Raw genomic sequence first — 19,311 nt, 5'->3', positions numbered from 1 at the left:
GGTTCATCGCACGGGTTGTCTCTGAATAAGAATCTTTGAGCAACCTGGTCTTCCTCGCGGATCCGTATCTGATGAAACATTTCCTTAATATCTCCAGAACATGCAATAGGGAATTCGCGAAAACGTATTAATACTCCAAAGATAGAGGTAGTGGTGTCTGGTCCGGATAGAAGGGTAGAGTTTAATGAAACTCCTTCATTTTTTGCGGCTGCATCAAAAACTAGCCTAGGTTTTGGAATGGGTTTGTTAAGGTTGACGACTACAAAGTGTGGAATGTAGTTAATCTTAGAGCTTGTTTCTAGAAGTTCAAACGGTGTTAATTTGCGAGCGTAATCTTTCTGAATGTAATCGGCTATTTGTTTTTTATACCATGCTTTCATTTCATCATTATTTTTCACTTTGCGTTCTTGACTTTCGAGCCGTTTTAACGCCTGTGCGTAGCTATTTGGAAGAGATACATCGGAGTCTTTCCACAATAGACCAATTTCGTATTGTCCTCTTTTATACTTTAAGGTGCTGCTCATTATTCTGAGAGCCCTTTCATCATCCTTTGACTTTGGTAAGGATTTAGTTTCTCTAACACCAAATTCCTCCGTTGAGAAAAATCCTTTCATAAGTTCTCTCAGCGATTTCTCTTCTTCTTCTTTCTTTTCTTGCACGGTGAACAAGTGATGTCGCCCTGTTGTATCTCCATGATTGCATTTTCCAAAAATGACCCATCCAATGCGTGTTTTATGCGCCACTGGTTCATCGGGTGTTCCTGCTTTTGACTCAATAGCTTGAGTATAATATGCATGTGGGAGGCCTAGCAGGACGGCGGGTTTAGCGTTTTCATAGCCTGCTATGTTCACCGCCTTTAAGTGAGAAAATTTTCTCTTTAGGGCACTAACGTTCATGCTCTGTGTTGGGAGATCAAGTTCATTCACAGTTCTAATGTTTTTGATGCAGAGCATCCTACCATTAGGTCCTCTTAATTTGAGCGCCACTGACATGCTTTCAGCTTCCACTTGGTGGCAGCCATTCGTCCAGGAAAGCGTTAGAGGTTTTCTTGGTCCGTAGACGTTTAGTTTACGCCTCAAGTCCTCTGTCATCAGACTAGTGGAGGAACCAGGATCAATTAGCGCGTACGTCTTGATAGAAGTATCCCCACTATAAACGGTTATTGGGAGAACTTGGAACAGATATTGTTCGGAATTTTGATGAAAGTTTAAACGCCCCCTTGAAGATACCCCAATCTGGTTGGATCTTTCCTCATGTAATATGACGTGGTGCCGTCGGCCACAACCGTCAACTGTGCATTGTGGATTTGACCGACAGTTGATGGCTGTATGGTTGGTGAACTTGCAACAGTTAGTACACACATTCTTTCCCTTCAAAACTTTCCATCGCTCATTTACAGGAGCATTTTTTAGTTTATAGCAAGACGTCGTTTCGTGCGGACGACTGCAAATTAGGCAACCCTTGGAATTTTGGCGACTAGTTGAAAAATGAGCATTTAGTCTTGTCGATCTTTCCTTTTGCCCTTCCATAGCGACGAGCGTAATTGCTACGTCTTCTGTTGGTTTTAGCCATTTGGCAAAATCTGCCAAATTTTTAACCTTGCCACCTTCATCGTTGAGGGACTCTCGAAGCCACCGAGTTTTAAGTTCAGGAGAAAGCTTCGAGATTAAATCCGTAAGAAGCCTCTGATCCATCAAGTACTCCTTTTGGTTTAACATTGTCATGTTCTCAACCATATTGTTAAGCGCATTACAAAGTTCTATTACCGTGGCTGGGTTTTCTAAAGATACCCCTTTAACTGCCATGAGGTCTTTCAATAGAGCGTTAAAGATACTAAGTGGATTGCCGTATAATCTTCCCAATCTTTCTAAGATGGCATCCACGTTATTTGGGTTCAGCATAAGTCCGCTAACGGACTTCAATGCTTCGCCCTTAAGGTGTGTTTGGAGCCGGGTGAGATTTTCCAAGTTGGTTAATTTTTCGGTTCGAGTAGTTTCTTCGAACAGCAGTTTAAATCCGGGCCATGTTCGATAGTTACCATAAAATTCCGGTAGTTTTAGAATTTTACGCTTGCCTAGATTTTCCACCTTCCCTGTTAATGTCTGTAAGTCGTTTTGTAAAGAGTCGGTTTGATTATGAATTTCTTCATTTCTTAGGATGTCTTCTAATCTTTCTATTTCCCTTTCATACCTTTCCTTTTCTTCCTTGGATCTTTTTTCCGCTTCAAATTTTTCAGTTAGGAGCTTCTCTGCCTGCATTAATGCCTCCCTACTACCCTTGCGTTCCTCAGCTATAGCGAGGCATTTTGGACACACATATTTTTTTACGGGCCCTTCCAATTTCAGGCATTTGAGATGTAACCATCGGTCACATTCAATACAGTTAACCTGCGTGTCCCACTCATCGGGGTTCTTGCATAGCTTGCAATTCCCCTTTGGGTTACTTTTGAATATGATATCCATACTACTCACTTTGCTGGTACTGGTGGATATGATGACTTGCGCGGTCGTTGGCGGATGGACAGAGCTGTGTCGTCGTTGTTTCCCCTGCTCCTGCTCGTTCTGCTCGAGGTCGTCTTCGGATGTTCCTCACCAAATCGTCAGATCCCCTTCCTTCTGGTCGCCTTCAGATCCGCTGCGTCGGTAATTCTGCCGTCGCACTTCTTTCGCTGGATAGTCGGGTCTTCTCAGGGCAGTGACTGTCAGGCAATGGAGTTGCCTGCCGATGAACACACTTCAGCAAGCCGGACGCGTTCTGCACCAATAACTAGCAGAGTACACGTGTCGCTCAATCACTCGTGCTCTTTATCAGAACCTTAGTTCTTCTAGTTCGCACTTTTTTCGCAAAAAAACACGTTTATGTTCGTGGTTTCTCGGGACGCCGGAGACGGCTTAGCTTGGGGATGCACCTCGTGTATGCTCGCCCGCGGAGTAGCTGCTGTTTCAATTGGAGAACACTGCTAGTTCTTGCGGTAGCACAGCGTTAACGTTCATGAACAGCGGTCGTTAGCGTCTTATGGCCTTTTCACTACGTACTTGCTGCGAACGTATGCCACACGCATAAATTGTTAAACTGATGACACTTTAATAATTGTTGATCTTGGTTCGATCGTAGTGTTCTAACGTCGTTCTTCGCCTTTCTGCACTTGCGCTTCACTGGTGCACTCGATTTGCTTACGAGCCTGTGGTACGGCCGGAACAATATCGCGAACGTCGGCTTTACCAGCGTTTTAAACACAAGCACTATCGGTGATCGTATGTCACCCTTCTGATATTGCCGTCTCTGCACTTTGCACTTCTTAGCACAAGCACTTAGGCACCTTTCTGCACTTTCATAGGCGTTCTCACACTCGTTCACTTTTCGGTATGAGTAGTTATGCCTTTGCCGACAATTTTTAGGCAATCGCGGTTTTCCCTGTTTTTACAGGGCGTCGAGCCTTCCTCCGTTGGAGCGCCGGTAGAGTGCGTTTCTTGGTGAGGTAAGCGTCAGGTAACAACACTTCCTCTCTGGAGCCACCATAAAGTTTCCACAACGAATCTAAACTCGTTGGGAAAGAGCCAAGACAGGAGGATTTACCGTCCGACTTGGCGAGAACAGTCAAACGCTAGTTCTTGTTGAGTTCTGGTTTGAAAGTCGCTTTATTAAAGAATTATTCTAGCTTATATACTAATTTTCTGCTGACCGATCGTGGTCAGCAGTTTTATACAATTTTCAGTTTTGCTTAACTTAATGCTGACCGATCGCGGTCAGCAGTTTTATACACTTTTCAGTTTTGCTTAACTTAATGCTGACCGAATCGCGGTCAGCATTTTTATCCTGCTCGATATCGTTTGTTTTTTAAAGTTGTCTTGCATGCATTTTGTTCCGTCGACCGGCCGTGTTGACCCAATCATGCGGTGCTGTCGTCAACACCGTTGGAAAGGCCAAGGTCTTGGCTACTTTCCGCACGATAAACTTGTCTATGCCGGCAGAATACCACTCTCCGTCCGCCTCGCGCAGCCAGGTGTTGACCTCTTTCTGAACCTCCGCGTCACTTTCAAACTTCTTCCCTCCGAGATGTTTTTTCAGGGCGGGGAACATGTGGTAGTCACTTGGGGCCACGTCGGGACTATAGGGAGGGTGATTCCTAAAAGAAAACCAGCCAAATTTCTTGAGCAGGTCAAGGGTAACGTTGGCTGTGTGCGGGCGCGCGTTGTCGTGGTGAAATTTCACTCCTTTGCGCGCCGCTTCATGTGGTCTTCGGTCAGCTGTTTCGGCACTCATCGGGTAGAAACTTTGTGATACTGCAAGTTGTTCACAAGGATTTGATGGATTGTTTCGCTGCTACACACTCCTCCAAGCTTCTCTTCCAAGTCCCTAATTGTCGCACGGCGGTTTTTGAGCATTTCTGCCTCCACTGTTTGAACAATCGCATCCGAGACCGATGGTCGGCCACTTCTCTCCTCGCCGTGAACATTAGTGCGCCCGGAATTGAACTCGCGGCTCCACTTACGCACGTTTTTTATGTCCATACACTTTTCCCCGTAAACTTCAACTAGTTGACGATGGATTTCAATAGGTGTCACCTTTTTCGCACTCAAAAAACGTATTACAGAACGCAATTCGCACTTGGACGCTGACGCGAGGGGTACCTCCATCGTTGACGGCTGCTCAGCCAAGACTGAGCGGCCTCACCTAGCAGCAAAGTGGTAGTGGGGGAACCAAGGAACACGGCGGTGTTGCCTGATTTCGCCTAGCGCGTGATCCGGCGAAGTTGCAGCGTTGGAGACCTTACTTTATTGTCAGCCCTCGTACTTTTACAGTCGCGCTAAACTGATCTATAGCGGTGTCCAGATGACCAGTCGTTATTATCTATGTCCTCGCTAACAACTCAAAAACAAACTTGCAAAACTGAAATCTGCGTCTCGGATTGGTATCATCATGAGGATGTATTAATGAGACATTGAGAGCAAATTCTAAAACAGGGTGATGATTATCGAGCCGGAGACAGAGAAAATGTGACTGACGTAGCAGAATGCAATGCAGATTCATTTATAAAAACGGGATCTAATTGTATATTTAGGATTATTGGGCATTTGTTGGATATTTGTCGTAGGTTGTATTCATTCATCCCATCAATAAAATGGAATGTAGGAGAAATCAGGAGAAAAATGATCATCAATTGGTAGTGTGAGATGGTATATTAAAATCACCGCAGTGGAGCATAATATTAATACCTTTGATGCGTGAGCTTATGTGAGTAATGGAAGATACTAGATCGTATGTTAAAGGAACATTTCCGATGAGATTGGGCTCCGACGAATACTCCGACGTTGGATGTTGTTGTTGATGAACCGGTGTAGTTAGAATGTTAGCTAAAACTGGCACTCCAGGTGTGTTAGTTGTAGTAATGGTGATCACAATCACAATCCAGTCGGTGCTCGTGGTAGTGGTAGGATTTGTAATGCACGAATGGATTCCGTAGACATTGTATAGCATTTTGATCCAAATAGGATGCTAACACTGCATTTTGAGGACTTCAATGGTCGACAAACTTCTACGGCCAATTGGTCACATCAAACGATACAAAGCTTTTTCACGATATTCCAACAACATACCGACTTTAAAAGGTGAATCAATTAGGGTGTTGGCGTCTCGCTTGGCTGCCACCAGTTTGAAAAGCGAGAACATCGAAGCCAATTTGGTCGTTAATGAATGGTCCTAAATGAAGCCATAATGGTGGCATGATGGTAGCGGCGCCGGTCTTCACACGAACGGACCGAATCAAAATCCCATATGAATCAATCCCCCGTAGCAAGGACTGACTATCCGCCTTCGTAGTAAAGAAAGTCGTCACGACTGGGACGTTCTAACGAAAAAAAGCCATAATCTCCAGCTGGGTGGCCTGGAGGCCTACGTTGCTCAACATTATGATCCACGTTTAAATCACCAGTTACCACCCAACGTAACTTGTGTTGGTATTGTGATTGTTGCAAGACGATAAGAAACAGGTGAATGGAGTTTATTCCGTTCAAGTCATCACGTCACACTTTCAGTTGGCATTTGTAACCTTTCAGGTGGTAGGTAACGATTAGTAGGATAAGTAGTAAAGTGAAAAACAGGTAAAAGCAGGTTAACTATTAATAAGACTATTGTTATATTCTGACTTAGGTGTGACACGATTGGTGGTCCAGTTTTATTTGATATTTATTTATTATATTCAACCTGCTTACAGCTATACGTAACTTGGTAGTGGTAGACTACTCCATGTTCCTCAGAAGTAGTATTGCAGTTGTAGTAAAACTCTTAAAGCCGCTATAAAATGAAATAGTTAAATATGTCGAGTGTTTTAACTGGTTGTTTTAAATTGTTGTATTATCATAATTTGTTATGTCAACAAACGATGAAATTTTATTTGCTTTAAGCATCAACCAGATATGAGACAATATCATGTGCTTTGCTTTCAAATGCTATTTGCAATAAACGTGTAGACTCTTCTGTTGAAAGCAACCATCGAAAGTTCATTTGTAATGAGAATTGTTGAAATAAACCACTCATATTACGTTTCGTACAAAATTCCAACACTGTTACTGAACCAATGTCTTCATGAATAGAAAAAATGTCGAGATGTTTCTCATTCAGCAAGTGTTCCACTACTTGTTTATATAGTTGTTTCGACATTTTGTTGGAGGTATTATGAGAGTTTAACCATACTCCATAGTCATGTGCATTAATCATCAAATTATTTAAATCGTTGGATAGTATTTGTTGTAGCAAAGTGTCCTCATTCACTGTCGCTCCAATGGCCAAAAGGTTTTGAGATGATGTGTCGTACCTCATTGCAAATGCGTAGTCCAAAGCGGTCCATTGGAAGAGTTCATCTTTCATATTTATATTTTGGAAAGGCATTAAACCGGTCAATATTTTTTCAATTGCTCTTGACGGGTAAATAACTGCCAAGTGAAGGGGTAGTCTACCAACAGCATCCTTCACAAATGCAGCTGAAGGATACTTCAAAACTATCTCACGAACTTGCTGGACTGATTGATTGATTACAGCCATGTGTATATCACATCGTTCACTGTCTCTTACAATCATCCTATTGAGAAAGCTTCGAGTACGATGAACCCTTCCATTCCAATATGTCCATGATCGGAAGAATCTCTCACTTCTCATTCGATGTTTGTTTTCGTAAATCCAAGAAGCCGCAAAATATTCAGCTATTATTCGAAGAGTGAATTGAGGATTGTATGCTTGCATTCCTTTTATGAAGTCAGACTTCTCATTACCTTCAGCCACATCTCGCATGCATTGCGTAGCTTCCTGCCACTCTTGGTCGGACAACATGTTTGCTAAGTCCTGTTTCCTGAATATGGCAAACATGGCCAACAGAGCATGTCGTCGTTTGTTAAGCTTTATGGTTTTTCGGGAGTTTTGATTTGTCATTGGGTAGTTCGATTCGTTGTTGGAAGCTTCAGGCTCATTTGATTCAACCAAGCTATTCATGGAATCAAACCAATTCATTCCACAATGTTTCAATAGGAACTCCAATATTTTATCCGAACGATCTTCATCCGCATTGAAGATAACATAATGAAACACATTTCGTCCATTTGATGTATTGGTCACTGTAGGATCAAATCCTTTGGTAATCAAACAATACAGCATGAAGAAACAACCATTTTGAGCAGTCACATGAAGCAAGTTTCGACCCTCAGCGTCGGAAGTATTGCGGTCGGTTGTTCTGTCTAGTAGGTATACAAATGCAGACATTGACTTCTCATGGCAAACCTCTTCTTCCTTCGGTAACAATCTCATGACCTTCACAATGAGTCCATTAGTAACGACCAAGTTAGTCTTCTGTGTGATGTATTTGACCATCTGTAAATTTCCCTCATGTACTGCTTTAGCAAGAAGTGCTTCGATCAGGTAACCTTCATGGAGGATATCTTTTTCATCGTATTCAGGCAACGATAATTGAACAACATCAGAACTCCGCACACAACAAGCCTTTGGAAAATCATCTTTGTCTAGCGATGGTATATTGTCATTACTGGGATCAAGAGTGTCTTCGACAATTTCTGAATCGTCTCTAACAAGAATTTTGAGTTGTAAGCAAAGTTGTTGAAATAAAACTTTAAATGGAGTTATTTGTTTTTTGCCAAAGGCTGATTTAAGGACAGCAATAAGTTCAGCAGTATCATTTACTTTTGGAAGCATCATTTTGCACTCATCAATGAAATATAACGTTGTATCATGTGCTTTATTTTCTAACGCTAATTGAAACAAACGATTCGATTGATCGGTTGAAAGATTTCGTAACAGTTCTGCTTGAGACACAAGTTGTTTTACTATACTGATCATATTATGTTTAGTGCAGAACTCTAGGACTGACAAGGAGTCAAGTTCCTCGCAAGGAGAGAAGATGTCAAGTTGAATTTCATTGAGCAAATACTCTACCAACCGAACGTGCAGCTGGTTTGCAATCTTCTTGGCATTTTCGCGAGAGTGTAATTGTATTCCATAAGTATGCGCATGATTTAGTAAAACTTTTAAGTTGTTTGATAATATTTGTTGGAGTAAGGTGTCTTCATCTACTGCCGCTCCAGCAGTTAGTAAGTTTTTGGTTGTAGTATCGTAGCTCATTGCAAATGCGTAGTCCAAAGCAGTCCATTGAAAGAGTTCATCTTTGGAATTAATGGATTGAAGCGGCATTTTATTTGTAAGATAATCTTCAATTGCCCTTGACGGGTAAATAACTGCCAAGTGAAGGGGTAGTCTACCAACAGCATCCTTCACAAATGCAGCTGAAGGATACTTCAAAACTATCTCACGAACTTGCTGGACTGATTGATTGATTACAGCCATATGTATATCACATCGTTCACTGTCTCTTACAATCATCCTATTGAGAAAGCTTCGAGTACGATGAACCCTTCCATTCCAATATGTCCATGATCGGAAGAATCTCTCACTTCTCATTCGATGTTTGTTTTCGTAAATCCAAGAAGCCGCAAAATATTCAGCTATTATTCGAAGAGTGAATTGAGGATTGTATGCTTGCATTCCTTTTATGAAGTCAGACTTCTCATTACCTTCAGCCACATCTCGCATGCATTGCGTAGCTTCCTGCCACTCTTGGTCGGACAACATGTTTGCTAAGTCCTGTTTCCTGAATATGGCAAACATGGCCAACAGAGCATGTCGTCGTTTGTTAAGCTTTATGGTTTTTCGGGAGTTTTGATTTGTCATTGGGTAGTTCGATTCGTTGTTGGAAGCTTCAGGCTCATTTGATTCAACCAGGCTATTCATGGAATCAAACCAATTCATTCCACAATGTTTCAATAGGAACTCCAATATTTTATCTGAACGATCTTCATCCGCATTGAAGATAACATAATGAAACACATTTCGTCCATTTGATATATTGGTCACTGTAGGATCAAATCCTTTGGTAATCAAACAATACAGCATGAAGAAACAACCATTTTGAGCAGTCACATGAAGCAAGTTTCGACCCTCAGCGTCGGAAGTATTGCGGTCGGTTGTTCTGTCTAGTAGGTATACAAATGCAGACATTGACTTCTCATGGCAAACCTCTTCTTCCTTCGGTAACAATCTCATGACCTTCACAATGAGTCCATTAGTAATGACCAAGTTAGTCTTCTGTGTGATGTATTTGACCATCTGCAAATTTCCCTCATGTACTGCTTTAGCAAGAAGTGCTTCGATCAGGTAACCTTCATGGAGGATATCTTTTTCATCGTATTCAGGCAACGATAATTGAACAACATCAGAACTCCGCACACAACAAGCCTTTGGAAAATCATCTTTGTCTAGCGATGGTATATTGTCATTACTGGGATCAAGAGTGTCTTCGACAATTTCTGAATCGTCTCTAACAAGAATTTTGAGTTGTAAGCAAAGTTGCTGAAAAATAATTTTAAATGAGTTCATTTGATTTTGTTTGATGGAAGACTTTAGGGCCGAAATAAGTTCTATTCCATTATTTTCTTGGGGAAGTATCATTTTGCACTCATTCATAAGGAATTCTACAATATCATGGGCCTTGTTCTCCAATGCAATTTGAATCAAACTCTTAGACAAATCGGATAAAAATTTTCCACGAATGTTCATTCGGGCTAAGAATTGTTTAAAAACCCCGATCATATTACTTTTCGTGCAGAACTCTAGGACTGTCAAGGAGTCAAGTTCCTTGCAAGGAGAGAAGATGTCAAGTTGTATTTCATTGAGCAAATACTCTACCAACCGAACGTGCAGCTGGTTTGCAATCTTCTTGGCATTTTCGCGAGAATGCAACCTTGCTTCATAAGCGTGTGAATCAATCAGCATAACTTTTAAGTTGTTTGATAATATTTGTTGGAGTAAGGTGTCTTCATCTACTGCCGCTCCAGCAGTTAGTAAGTTTTTGGTTGTAGTATCGTAGCTCATTGCAAATGCGTAGTCCAAAGCAGTCCATTGAAAGAGTTCATCTTTGGAATTAATGGATTGAAGCGGCATTTTATTTGTAAGATAATCTTCAATTGCCCTTGACGGGTAAATAACTGCCAAGTGAAGGGGTAGTCTACCAACAGCATCCTTCACAAATGCAGCTGAAGGATACTTCAAAACTATCTCACGAACTTGCTGGACTGATTGATTGATTACAGCCATATGTATATCACATCGTTCACTGTCTCTTACAATCATCCTATTGAGAAAGCTTCGAGTACGATGAACCCTTCCATTCCAATATGTCCATGATCGGAAGAATCTCTCACTTCTCATTCGATGTTTGTTTTCGTAAATCCAAGAAGCCGCAAAATATTCAGCTATTATTCGAAGAGTGAATTGAGGATTGTATGCTTGCATTCCTTTTATGAAGTCAGACTTCTCATTACCTTCAGCCACATCTCGCATGCATTGCGTAGCTTCCTGCCACTCTTGGTCGGACAACATGTTTGCTAAGTCCTGTTTCCTGAATATGGCAAACATGGCCAACAGAGCATGTCGTCGTTTGTTAAGCTTTATGGTTTTTCGGGAGTTTTGATTTGTCATTGGGTAGTTCGATTCGTTGTTGGAAGCTTCAGGCTCATTTGATTCAACCAAGCTATTCATGGAATCAAACCAATTCATTCCACAATGTTTCAATAGGAACTCCAATATTTTATCTGAACGATCTTCATCCGCATTGAAGATAACATAATGAAACACATTTCGTCCATTTGATATATTGGTCACTGTAGGATCAAATCCTTTGGTAATCAAACAATACAGCATGAAGAAACAACCATTTTGAGCAGTCACATGAAGCAAGTTTCGACCCTCAGCGTCGGGAGTATTGCGGTCGGTTGTTCTGTCTAGTAGGTATACAAATGCAGACATTGACTTCGCATGGCAAACCTCTTCCTCCTTCGGTAACAATCTCATGACCTTCACAATGAGTCCATTAGTAACGACCAAGTTAGTCTTCTGTGTGATGTATTTGACCATCTGTAAATTTCCCTCATGTACTGCTTTAGCAAGAAGTGCTTCGATCAGGTAACCTTCATGGAGGATATCTTTTTCATCGTATTCAGGCAACGATAATTGAACAACATCAGAACTCCGCACACAACAAGCCTTTGGAAAATCATCTTTGTCTAGCGATGGTATATTGTCATTACTGGGATCAAGAGTGTCTTCGACAATTTCTGAATCGTCTCTAACAAGAATTTTGAGTTGTAAGCAAAGTTGCTGAAAAATAATTTTAAATGAGTTCATTTGATTTTGTTTGATGGAAGACTTTAAGGCTGAAATGAGCTCTGCACCATCGTTAGTTTGTAATAGAGGCATATTACATTGATCCTTTAGGTATGCCGCTATGTCATGCGCATCGCTTTCTGATGCTAATTGCAATAAGCTGTTTGATTGTTCTGTTAAAATTTGTCTGCGTATGTTAATTTGTGTCAGAAATTGCTTAAACACTCCAATCATATTATGTTTGGTACAGAACTCTAGGACTGTCAAGGAGTCAAGTTCCTTGCGACTTGAGAAGATGTCAAGTTGTCTTTCGTTTATCAAATTATCGACTAAGTTAAAGTGTAGTTTTCTTGAAACCATCTTGTAGTTTTCATGTGCGTTCAACCAAATTCCATAGTCATGTGCGCCAAGCATCAAATCCTTAAGGTTATTAGCAAGTATTTGTTGGAGTAAGATGTCTTCATTCACTGCCGCTCCAGCAGCCAATAGGATTTTGGTTGATATGTCGTATCTCATTGCAAATGCGTAGTCTACAGCAGTCCATTGATATAGTTCATCTTTTAAATTGATATACTGGAGTGGCATATCTTTTGTTAGCATTTTGTCAATTGCTCTTGAGGAATACATCATCGCCAAATGAAGGGGTAGTCGACCAGCATCATCCTTCACAAATGCAGCCGAAGGATTAGTCGAAAGTATTTCACTAATCTTTCGTTCTGATTGATTGATTACAGCCATGTGTATATCACACCCTCTGCTATCTCTTACAATCATTCTATTAAGGAAGTCTCTCACTCGATGCAGCTCTGAGGTCCAAAATGTTCGTGATCGGAAAAAGCTTTCAGTGGTCATAGTTCGCTTGTTATTATACAACCAGCATGCCGAAAAATATTCAGCAAAAATTCGATGAGTGAAACGAGGAATATCATTGCGTACTTCTTGAATAATGCCAGTTTTCTCGTTACCTTTTGCCACATCCTGCATGAATTCCAAAGCTTCTTGTTGTTCCTGTTCAGACAACAGACTAGTTCTGACTCCTTTATTGAATATAACTAGCATACCCAAAAGATTGTGCCGTCTTTTTATTTGTTTGTTTGCTTCGTCGCTCTTCATTCTTTGTACGGGATACATTGAAACGGAGTGAATGGTTCCCGCTTTCTCGTGGTTTAGTATTTTTAATTTTTCTTCTACAAAATTGGTTATAACTTGTAATTGATCAAAATTTGTTTCTTGTGTTATTGTTTGTTGCTGAGTTTTTATATGGTTTTCAATTTTTGATAGTGAAACTTTTGAAGCCATGTGCAAAAAGAGTGGTATTATTTTTAAATCTTGTATGCTATCGATGGTGAGAGAGTACATATTTTCCAAAATTGAAATTCGTTGATTTTCGTTGCAAATTTTGAAGTCATCTAAGTTATGTTCGAGATAGTTTATTAAAAATAGTATTCGATCTCTCTGGGAAAACGGTTCTAGTTGCCATAACTTACAACCAGGGAATGTTTGTTTTAACTCAACTCTAAAGTTGTACGGTCTAGTCGAAAGAAACAGATTTCTAACACCTGAAAAGTTTGATAGTCTTTCAAAATATCTCATTACAAAATCCTTGTAGTATGGCGCAATCTCATCAAACCCATCCAATAAACAAACAAACAACCTTTCATTAAACTTGTGTTGAAACAATCGAAGTTCCAACAACTGTTCCAGTGGTAATTTAGACATTTCAGATTTTTTCTCATCAAGAATAATCTTCCCATTCGAAACTTGTAAAAGTTGTGCGGTTCGATTGGCTTTATGTCGCTCCACATCAACCTCCGTATTTGTTTTATTGTGAATATTACACACGAATAAGGTAAGATGCAGAAGGCGATAGAGAATCCTAACTACTTCTGTATCGTCAAGTGTTTTAAGATCGAGTGCTTGTAATTGAAAGAAATCTGTGGAATATTGCAAAGCATTCATTCGTATGACAAACAACGAAGGATTATCGTTCGATATAGCCGCTGCCAACCATGTGAAATAAGTGGTTTTTCCATGTCCGGCTTCATCTAAAAAGATATGCACTTTAGCATTATACTCGTACTTTAATACATCCGGAAGTATAGACGTTTTATCTTTCAAAGCAAATATTGCTTTTAGCATTACCGCAGTGATTTTGTTTTCGAGCAAAAACTGTTCAGATTCCAGTGTAACCTCCGAGTATGGAACACAAGATCGTGGAATATACCACCGCTTAATTTTTACAAAGTTCTTTAGGTTAAGGTTTTCACTATCATGCACTTCGGCGTTGCCATATTTTTCCAAAACATTAGACAACAAGCTCAAATTATCATTTTCTCGTACTACGTTGCTGAGGGCTACTGTCGTTCCAAAAAGCTTCAAGTTTTTGTACTGTTCAAATAGCTGCTTCCTCGCTTCGTCGGTAAGGTCACAAACGAATGAACAATCTTCAGACAGATCTTCTTCGGCTGGCTCTTCAACAATGATTATTTTCATGTTATATGCCTTTGCGTGACTCTTAACGTCTCTAAGAATTGCTCTTTCCAATTGTCCAAGGATCGTGATAATGTATTCAGTAGAGATATCCACAGCAGTAATGAATTCCATTAACTCACTAACGATACATGATATATTAGCTTTAACTTTAGAAGAAGTACTATTCACAAATAAACACTGAAATTGACGAAGCGCTAAGGTATGTGATACAATTAAGGAATTCATTTTCATATTTGTTGTGCTCCGATACCGATATATCCCACAATGTGATGAGCGTCTAATAAAATCATTCAGTTCAGTGTCATTTAAACAGCATGGCTTTACAACAACGTGACGATATTTATCATGCATAGAGCTAAGATATTCATTCGTAAACGTTTGAACCTTGGTAAAATTGTCATTTACATTTGTTTCTAGAAAAAGTTGTTTAAGATCCTGCAAACTTATAAGCAAGCGAGTCTTTACCATACCATTAAACAGCATTTGCTGCAGATCGTTGTACGTTCCTTTCGCATTATTTATCCAATTTGGCATTATTTCCAAAATCTTATTGTACATTGCTGTCTCATTGAAGGATCCACAAACTAACAGGAATTTTTCATAAAATTGTTGAATGACTAAATCAACTGTTTCGAAATACGAATTTTCCTCGGATGATAAATGGATAACGTTTGAAATGGCTTCTGCAAAAGGCTGATCTATCAGAATTTTAAATTCTTCCCAGTTTACTTGGTTAATGAGTTGATTTTGGGGTTTGAAATATTCTTGCACAAAACTGTTTCTCAATTTCCATAGAAGCGTATTTTCTTTTGGATCGCGAAACGTTTGAGTGAATTGATATGTCCCTGACACATTTTCTTCTACACAAATAGCTATTAAATCCATGAAAACGTTGAATATAGCAATATTACGTTTCATCAACTTTTTATACTTGACGTGTATCGCAATCATTTGCCCTAATTTTTCTAAACTAGCACTTCGTAGTTCATTATGAAGGGTTTTAAATTCTGTGCTATTAAGAGTGTGACACGTTGCACCTATTTCGTCGTAAAATGATAGTATGTGATCAATATCGTGTTTTCGTGCTACAACATATTTTTTCACACTTTCATCTATGCTTGCGTTGGTACATAAAATGTAAGTATGAGAACCGTTCAAAGATAGTACATACATGTCAAGGTATGAGATAAAGTACATGGGAATCGAAAAAGCGTTCTTCGAGTTCCAATTCGTAAGCAATGCACCTTCTTTGATGGAATTTGGAGTAGTCAGTTTATGTTTGGCCTGTATGTAAACATAAGCAAAATCCTTCGGTGTCGATGGCAGTGAGTAGTGAAATACGACGTCGTCAAATTTGCCAGCATCCGGGTTTTCCATAGTAATTTTAAATTCCGACAATGTTCCATTACGGTGTAGATTGAAGGCACGTAGAAGTATCACCATTGCCATACGCAGATGGTAAGAACTACCGTGCATGTTAGATCTTCCTGCAACACATTTATTTGTTGACAATTCTGAAAATTCATTGGTGGGTGATTCACTTGCAGTACTTGTTTGGTTTTTGTTTACGGATGCTGTTGTTGAACTTTTTTCTGGGGTTTGCATCTTTGACTTAGCTGAAAAATGAAAGATGAATGTAGTTAACATTAGTTAATTTTGTATATTACATGAAATTATAGGGCGAAGATATTGATGGCAGGACTAAAAGCACCATTTATTTTTAAGGTTGCAAAAATGTTTGTAAGAACAACAGATTAGTTTTATTTGATTTGTTTTATGGGATTGCAAGTGATGCGTTTTATACATCAAATACAATTTAGACTGTTCTTTAACGTTGTAATATGTTCATTCCAGCTAAAAAAATTAATAAAAAAACGTTAGAGCTCCATAAGAAAGCTAGCACTAATCTAATGAGTACAGTTTTGTTCGAATATTACTTTCGTTTTAAATATCTCTTGGTTTATGTAACCGTATCTATGTATTAGAGCAGATACGTATAAATTACCTGATTAATTAACCTGACCATCTTCGTGTAGCATATGCGTTACATGTTCTATCGTGTCTGTATGATATATAGAGATTAATAATACTTACTTGAAATCAATTGACGTTGGATGATGCGACAAAATTGTTATAATGTTTCTGCTCGAATGGAAAGTAAACCTGTTAGGAAAGATAATTATAAACGGTCACTTTAAATGTTTTAACGGAATCTGTACATGAGTTTAGCTTTTGAATACGCCAAAGTATGTTTAGCAAATAGCATTACCATGTCTGGGTAGATAGGAATTTCCATTAATTGCCGGTTTGGTTATATTAACTTGTATCTATACGAATATTACTTGTATATACATACATATTACTTGTATCATACATTTCATATGATGTGTACATATTACTTGTGATGCTTTTTTCTATCCGAACAACCAAGTAACAACTTCCTCGTCTCGTAATAAACAACTTTGTTTACACCTGACCATAGCATCCTGATTCAAACAAAAAAAAAAAACAGGTGATCAGATATGTGCATATTTCTGTACGACTGAGCTGATTTTGAAGCAATTTGAACACTGTTGGACGGTGGCAAGAGGGCGTTCTAAGCAGTTTGAGCGCTTACGCGCTTACGCTGGTACCTTCGTTTATAAAGGTGGGTTTTATGGCAAAAATGTTAGGATAGACATCATGGTATGATGACGGACCCCCAAGGAGTTTTATCTTGGGGGCAGCATCTTTCTATACCCTTGGTGCTCGTAACCTTTACTTCCTTTGTACCTCAAGCAGTTACTTTTCTTGCGCAGCACTTAATACTCCCCTGGTCCAGGTTCAATACTAACTGCCTTCAAAACTGCTATGTCTCATTCTCATCGTAGCAATTAACTTTAAAATCTTTGCTTTGTAAAGTCTCTTGTATGGCAGGTTAGTTCTGCCGGGAGGCCTCACACGGCTTAGTCGAAGTCCTTGGTAGAGACGGACGAAATGATAAATGTCAGAAATTGATATTGGTTGATTTTTTTCGACTGTATAGCAGACCCCTACTATGAGGTTCACCCAAAACTGCATTGTCGGTGGTGCTTAAGAGACATTGAAGGGGTAAGCGGTTTTCGCCATTTATTTTCTGTCCCAAACCCAGATCATAACGCACTAAAAGAGCTTGAAAGAGCTTCGTGCGATGCTCCTTGCTGAAAGTGGTCATTGCTAGAAGACACGGAATAAAATTCGTATGAAAAATAGCTGAAACTAGTACAATTTTTAATGCTCTTCATGAATTATGAATTATAAGAGTATCAAATCGTGAGTCCTTATTCCTTACTATGTCACAATTAGTAACACTGCAAGTAATAGTAATTCTCTCAGCGTTACGTATTAAATGGATAGGAAACGAAGCGGAATGCGCTTCATTTATCCTTGTTTTTACATTTAAACCTCATTTTCGTTTTTATAATGCATGTTGTAATATTTTTGCATTATTTTGTTTATGTATAAAATGTTTATTTGACTAGTGTTATTATGGTTCAGCATGCTCCGTGAGAGGAACTTACCGGCAACTGTGACAGCAATCAGTTAGAGGTCAAAATTGCGCACGCGCGGAATGTTTTGTTTGTTCGTTGGAGTTCACTGCAGAAAGTTTGAAAGCATTGTGCGTTGTCTGTAATTTTAATGAAATAAATGTTAATTGTGGGCATAAATATGAACAGTGTTATTTTCTAGATCAATGACCAAAAAAGGGTTATATAACAAAGAACTTATGAGCGATTTTATTTTCTCGGTTAACAATATGATTTATCACGAGAATGCTTTAGTAAAAACTATTCCGGGGGCGAGTGGTTTCTACAGCTATGTTTCAGATGACTTACAAAGAAAATCATATTTATGAATATGATTGTACAATAAGAACAATATAGGAAAAGGAATCATTTATGAGTGAACTTTGTGGAAATTGGCAGCTCGTTCTATAACTACATTGTTTTTTTTTGTATGATACGAACTAGTGATGAGAAAAATTGCTCCTATCAGGGATTCTGATCCACCCGGGGATCGATCCTCTGAATCCGATCCGAATCCCTGTTTGGACAAAATGGAGTGTTTTCTTCTTTGTGATTATACAGAATATATTTATGTGCATCCCAGAGGAGATGTAAGCTGACCATGCGCACAATTTCACTATTTTCTGAAAATGCTCTGAATCTGAATCAAAAATCTGAATTGTATATTTTTTATGTTAACAAATCTCACAAATACAAATCCCGAATGATTTACATAAAAAAAATCATGTTTAGGATTCCTCGGATTCCCATCATCCTCGGACACATCCTCCGCATCCAGTCTATTGTTATAGATTTAGATCCCGGATTCTCGTCATGACAGATCCTGGATGAAGGATTGGATCCGGATGGATCCGATGAAGGATCGAATGCCAGAATTCGATCAGTTCCGCCCAACACTAATACAAACCAACGAACAAAAAGTAAAAATTGTTTCATGTATAGCAACGGAATGTAATGATCATCTACTGTTAATTTCCCTGAAACGTATCCAGTTAGGGTACGCGCTATAAATGCCGTAGAATTTGACACACAAACCGATGACCGACAACCGACTACAAAAACGTTTGCTTGGAATTAAAAAAATCGTATCTTATCAAATTAGTCTTCTTATTTTTTCTAGGCGTAACGATCTACTTGGTCATGCCTGCCATTTCTGGCATACTAGACTTATTTTACCACATAAGCGGATAGTCAGTCCTTGCTACGGGGTATTGGTCCAGATGGGCTGGTCCAGATGGTCCAGCCGTGTGAAGACCGACGTCACTACCAATACCTCACTGGGCCACTCCGGGGTCTCCGGTGGACCTTATCAAATAATTAATTATTATGTTATGTTATATGTTATTATTTAATTATTATACATTTATTATTATTATTTATTACATTTACTATCATTGACACTTGGTTTATCAATCAGTATTATCAAATGGGGTTTAATCCAATTTACAACCAAATATATGATTACAAGAATATTGCACTATATCTTTTTCTTCACAGGCAAAACAACCTCAAGAGGACTGGGCCTGCCAGCTTTCTTTGACTTTATTACATA

The 19,311-nt window shown here is 39.3% G+C and overlaps 1 protein-coding gene across 1 annotated transcript; it reads right to left on the bottom strand.

Annotated features, from left to right (window-relative positions):
- Nucleotides 1–6,399: 6,399 nt before the first annotated feature.
- Nucleotides 6,400–15,696, bottom strand: LOC128718335 (uncharacterized). The gene has a single exon (XM_053811965.1). The coding sequence runs from the start codon at nt 15,688–15,690 to the stop codon at nt 6,400–6,402; it is 9,291 nt and encodes a 3,096-aa protein (XP_053667940.1). The 5' UTR covers nt 15,691–15,696.
- Nucleotides 15,697–19,311: the final 3,615 nt, after the last annotated feature.

Source organism: Anopheles marshallii, chromosome 2 (assembly GCF_943734725.1).
Source record: "Anopheles marshallii chromosome 2, idAnoMarsDA_429_01, whole genome shotgun sequence".
NCBI classification, from domain to species: Eukaryota; Metazoa; Arthropoda; class Insecta; order Diptera; family Culicidae; genus Anopheles; species Anopheles marshallii.
Note: the sequence above shows the minus strand (reverse complement) of the source record. Positions and strands in the feature narration are given on the sequence as shown.

What these genes read in the sequence shown, in the direction of transcription:
- LOC128718335 (XM_053811965.1), bottom strand. Translation starts at nt 15,690, where the DNA reads ATGCACGGTAGTTCTTACCATCTGCGTATGGCAATGGTGATACTTCTA.